We start from the raw sequence: 5,530 nt of genomic DNA on the forward strand, positions 1-5,530 counted from the left end.
CCTAAGAAATGTTTGTGAAGTATCTAAACTAACACAACCCCCTGAACATAACTCAATATCTTAGATGAAAGAAAAAGTTCACAAGCTTTACATAAATAAGTAACTAATAAAGTCAGTAGCCATGTAATCATTATGCAATAAAGCAAGTCATTAAGGTTGGGCTGTGGATTTTCAAGTCAACCTGTTTTCATTGTGGCTTTTGCAAAGGTCTTCGCATATTCAATAAGATTGTGTGCTCAAAATGAAAATACTTATGATTGAACTTAAGAGAACAGCACCTTGGCTACTTTATAGTTTATAATGGATACAACTTTGACATGGTTATTACAAGAGAAAATACAAACAACCAATCAAAACCCAAAACAATAAGACCCTCCAAATATTGAAAGAAAAAAAAAAAAGATTACACCACACAAACAACAACCCACTGTTAGATGAAGGTTTCAGATTCTTGGAGAAGAATGAATGAGTTGAGAACATTTACATGGTCTGAGTATTCAAGTCATCGTCCCCTTCCCCTTCCCCTTCCCCAGCTTTGTTATCTTCTGATGATGGTCGAGTTCCTGAGTCTAATGATCGAATTTCCTCGATCATCCTAACAACGTCGTCCATTGTTGGTCTCATATCCGGTACTCGAGACACGCAAGCCATTGCTATTTGGAGCATTTGAACAAGCTCTTCTTCAATGTTCTGATACTTCATTAGCTCTACATCAAACACCTCAGATGTCCATTCTTCTCTTACTACAGACTGGACCCATCTCGGAAGGTCCATAACATCGTCACGGCCTGGCGATTGGGATGGCGCTTTTCCAGTCAACATCTCTAGCAAAATGACTCCAAAACTGTAAACATCTGACTTTTGAGTTGATTTTCGAGTCTCGATTACCTCCGGAGCACGATAACCTACGCTTCTAGAGGGAATGGCAGGGGAGTTCATCAAAGGAGTCAAGCCAAAGTCTGAAATACAACCATTCAGGTCTTGTGTGAGAAGGATGTTAGAGGACTTTATGTTCCCGTGGATGAATTTTCCCCCACTTGCTGAATGAATATGTGCAAGACCTTTGGCACACCCCAGTGAAACCTTCAATCTTGTTTCCCAGTCTGGTGGTGCTCGCCCACCTTCTCGACTTCCTGCAGAACATGACAGGTGCAAAATTATTTTCTGTCATTTGACTTTAAAGAGCAAAAGATCCATAGAAGCAAGATGGTGATGAGAAATTTAATAGAACATACCACGAAGTAGTGCCGAAAAGCTTCCAGCAATGGCATAGTCGTAAACCAAAAGCTTCTCGTCTTTTGAATAGTAATAGGCACGGAGAGGCACGACGTTTGGATGCTGGCCCATCCTCCCAACAATCTCCATCTGTTGATCAAATTCCTTTTTCCCAGCCACCACTTCCTTCAACCTCTTTACTACCACTGTTACTCCTTCTTCCAAGATTGCCTTGTAAGTAGTTCCATAACTCCCTTTTCCGAGTACTTCTGCAGAGGCCCTTAACAAGTCCTCAAGATCAAAATTGTAAGAACAGCCTTCAAAGAAAACCAGCCTATTTTTCTCAGGCTCTTGTACCCCACTTCCGAAATCCTCCTTCGGTTGCTCAGTCCTTTTACCCTTTCCTTTCACAGCAGCAGCACTACTTTCACCATCTTTTTTTTTCATACAGCAGACAACAATCAACACCACAAGGAGGAAGAGCACGGCAGCACCACCTAAGCCAATAGCAACAATAGCTCCAATATTTATTTTTTTTTCACTCTTTTTCTTTGGCGGGGGCAACGAAGCGGGCGGTGGAGAAGGTAAGGGGGCACCAACTGAGCAATTTTTCAAAGGTGAGCCACATAGCAGTGAGTTCCCTTCAAAGGAAGAAGTAGGAAATGACTGCAGTGAAGCAGGAATGGGACCGCTAAGCTTGTTGTAGCTCAAGTTCAATTGCTTAAGCCTTAGGTGACCAATATCAGGGATGGATCCATTCAGGGAGTTGTTTTGAACGTTCAGCCCAGTGAGGTGTGTTAAATTTTGTACCGATTTTGGAATGTTTCCAGTGAGAGAGTTGAAGGATAGATCAAGGAAGGTAAGGCTAGGAGAGAGGGAAGAAGGTACCTTACCAGAAAAGTTATTGCGTTGAAGATACAAAAACTTTAGGGAGGGAAGGGATAGCACATCTGATGGAAGATTTCCATTAAGATTATTAGATCGAAGACTCAAAGTTCTAAGGGCATCTAACTTTCCAAGAGTATTGGCCGGGATTGGACCATACAGTCCAATTGCAGGCAACCTGAGAGCAAGCACGTTTGAGAGGTCTGAAGTGCAAGTGACGCCAACCCAAGTAGTGCAGACCGGGGTAGAAGGATCCCAGTTAATTTTTCGACCATGGGGAACCGATGAAATAAAATCCAAAAGAGCTTCCTGGTCTGAGTTTAGATCAGCCGCAATGAAGGAGAGAAAATAAATGAGTAAGAGTAAAGACGATGCTGCAAGAAAGGATTGTAGCCTCATGGAGAATTTCTAGTGGAGGCCAATTGTGGTAGCAAGAAATCTTGGCAAAATCTCAAAAAAGTTTCTTCCCTGCAAAGTAAGAAGCATTATCAGGAATTATTTCTATCTATTTCAAACTCGAAAATAATCATAATCAGCCAAATGCATAGAACACATAACACATATAAATGCAAAGTAAAAGAAGCAACCTTCTATCATATGCCGGTTATTTATTGCAGGAGTATAACATAATAAACAAATATGTGATCAAAACAATAAAAACAGCAAAAATCCTGTCTAGAAACTAAAGCCAGGACCATACCAACATCCAAGAACAGAAAAAAGGGGGAAGGGGAGATTTGTTAGGATGTCCACACAGCAATGGTAACTATTTCAAGAGATGTAATGAGCAGTCAAACTTGATGAATTAAATCATGGGAGAAGCACATCCAAAACAGTGTAGTCCTTCCAAATCTTGAAAAAGCCATATCTTTGTCTCAATCGCACGTCTTAACTCTTAAGCACTAATAAATTTCAGATTTTGAAGAAGTGAGATGAAGCTGAATGAAAATCCAAAAGTCATATGGTGGGATATGGGGACGTAGAAGAAGGAATGAAATGAAAAGACAAAAGCATAACCTTTTTTTGCAAAAGAAAAAGCATTAAAGTGACCAGCAAAAGAAATGCTTGTAGAATCCCTTTATCACTTTTTTTTTCCATTCTTCATAACTTCCTTTTGCATTGCCTAAACGATTCTATAGTTATAGATATAATGTAAAATAATGCACGAGAACGAAGAGTAATTGTCCTAAAATCAAAACAACAATCCAAAAAGTTAAGACTAAAAATGTGAAACTTTGGGAGAAACAAAAAGAAAAAATATTACAGAAAATTTTGCTTGAGTAAGTTCAATAGAGTTCAAAATGGGAAAAAGAGAAGAAATGAAAAGAAGTGAAACAATAATTCTACTTTATTTTTTGTCCAAAAGGAAAGTTCACCTAAACTTTTACTTTATCAACTTTGATAATTGAATTAAAATCTACCATCTAAATGCAGAAAAAGAAAAACCAGATTATGGAGGAACATAGCAGAGCTTAAGGCATAGCTAAATGGAGAAGAAGATGAAAAGTTACAGGAGAGAGGAGGGGTCCAACCGTTTTCCCAAGCAACAGAAAAGTCAGCCATGGAAGAACAAAAAAAAAAAAAAAAAAAAAACCAGTACTCTGTACTCTCACTACAATCAAAGATGTGTAAAATTCAAAATGTTGATGGAGTTTCCAGTAAATTTAATAGTACACAGCCAAGATTTGGTAACTTAACATCCATTAATGAAGATAAGAGAAAGAGGAAAAAGTTTAGATGCAGAGTACGCAGAGGCAAAACTTAGTTTCATTAATCAAACTCCAAGTCGCTTCAAGTGAAAGGGTGTCCTCTCAGTCAAAGTAAAGGACAAAAGGGGGACTCCAATCTAACAAACAAAGTACAGATTTAGAACTCATTTTTCCAAAGCTAAACCAAAGCAAAATTGAGAAAATATGGGTTGGGGTTTGGTCAGAGACAGTGACAATGAAATGAGAATGATTATCCCAATTGACATTCTCACAAACCAAACAACAACCCAGAAATCTCTCCCTCATTCTCACTCACCAAGAACCCGTCTCTTCAGAAACTCCAATACCCATTTCCTAGATCTAAAAACCCAATTAGAAAACCCCATTCACAGACCAATCTACATTACATTACACAAAACCCACAAGCAGAAAACGTCAATTTCAGCAGTGAAACAGAGAGAGAGAAACCAAACCTAAGAAATCATGAGCAGCATTGAGCACGAGCATTGCAAAGAAACCAAATAGAGCTGAAATAAGATAGAAGAAGCAAGCAGGCAAGTAAGTAAAGAAAAATGGTGGAGAATAGAGAAATAGATAAAGAGAAAGGAAAGGGAGAAACCAGACCTTTAACGGCATTCCTTGAAGAAGAAGACGCAATGGGTATTAAGAGAGAGAAGTAAAGTGAGTTAATTAAAGTCAGTGACCTACTGAGTGAGCCATGGTGGTTGGGGTTGGGTTCCATTGTTAATACCCTTTCTTTCTTCTCTTTCTTCTTTTAATTTTTTCTCTTTCTTTCCTTTTTCCCCTTTTGGGTGTCTTCAGATTCTCTTCTCCCTCAACCGTTGGGCTCAAACTTCACCGTGAAGCCACCGTCGTGGCCGCGTCCACCGCATTTTCCTCATACGAGTCACTCTGTTCTGCCGCCGAGTCGGTTCTTTAGATCGGAATGTCTTAGCTTTGAAGTGAGTGGGGACAGCAAGTTTTGACCAATGAAATTATCGAAAATTTTTCCTTTTTGATTGTTCTGAGTCCACGTGGTGACTTCTCACCATCCCTTTCAAAAAGGAAAACAAATTGCAGAGTTCTTCTTCAATACCAAATGCAATTACGATTATTGTCAACAGAGTGAAAAATCAAAGATGGGATTCTGAGTCCTAAAAACAATACAACATAGGGTTGAATTGAAAAGTTTGGGAATGTTATGGATTTTGCCTTACCAATCCAGCTAAAAATGCAAATAAATTTTCTTGTTAAAACCTCCATCAATGGAAATCTCACATAATTCCTAAAAGCTCTTTAGTTAGTAAATAGAGGGAATGTTACTACGACCTCCTAAACAACTATTTCATGAGTTGGTTGAGTTATGAACTCTTCATTTTGATAATTTAAATATCGTTAGAACTAAGAAAAAACATCATACTTTGGATGATTAGAATAAATAACATTTTAAAGGATAATAATTAATTATAAAATGTTGTTATATAATTAATTATCATATTTAAAGTATGATATAGAGTTTAGGTGTCTAATAAATAACATTATAACATTCCTTTAATTGATAACATGAAGTTTATGGATTCAATCTAGGTTTATTTTTGAGAAAAAAGTCAATGATTCAATGAGTTACTCTTATAATTGTTAGATTGAAAAAGAAAAGAGGTTAGTATGGTTGAGAAGAAGGTGGTAAAGAAATGAATAATAAAAAGAAAGAAAAATAGGAG

The 5,530-nt window shown here is 37.8% G+C and overlaps 1 protein-coding gene across 2 annotated transcripts; it reads right to left on the reverse strand.

The window, feature by feature from the left end:
• Positions 1-231: 231 nt before the first annotated feature.
• On the reverse strand, positions 232-4,816 carry LOC101210437 (probable inactive receptor kinase At5g58300). 2 transcript variants are annotated; one of them, XM_004142626.3, is made up of 4 exons: positions 4,434-4,816; positions 4,283-4,336; positions 1,236-2,568; positions 232-1,133 (listed from the first exon to the last, which is right to left on the reverse strand). In XM_004142626.3, the coding sequence occupies exons 3-4, from the start codon at positions 2,497-2,499 to the stop codon at positions 481-483; spliced, it is 1,917 nt and encodes a 638-aa protein (XP_004142674.1). In that variant the 5' UTR covers positions 2,500-2,568; positions 4,283-4,336; positions 4,434-4,816; the 3' UTR covers positions 232-480. The 2 variants fall into 2 exon arrangements, with proteins under 2 accessions (XP_004142674.1, XP_011653728.1); XM_011655426.2 differs by lacking the exons at positions 4,283-4,336; positions 4,434-4,816 and adding an exon at positions 2,801-3,200.
• Between the last annotated feature and the right edge of the window lie 714 nt (positions 4,817-5,530).

The sequence above is a fragment of the Cucumis sativus genome, chromosome 4 (assembly GCF_000004075.3).
Source record: "Cucumis sativus cultivar 9930 chromosome 4, Cucumber_9930_V3, whole genome shotgun sequence".
In the NCBI taxonomy this organism is placed as follows: domain Eukaryota; kingdom Viridiplantae; phylum Streptophyta; class Magnoliopsida; order Cucurbitales; family Cucurbitaceae; genus Cucumis; species Cucumis sativus.

Coding starts and splice junctions, on each gene's coding strand:
- LOC101210437 (XM_004142626.3), bottom strand. CDS start 2,499: ATGAGGCTACAATCCTTTCTTGCAGCATCGTCTTTACTCTTACTCATT. Junction 1,134..1,235: donor CTTTTCGGCACTACTTCGTG/GTATGTTCTATT, acceptor CATGTTCTGCAG/GAAGTCGAGAAGGTGGGCGA.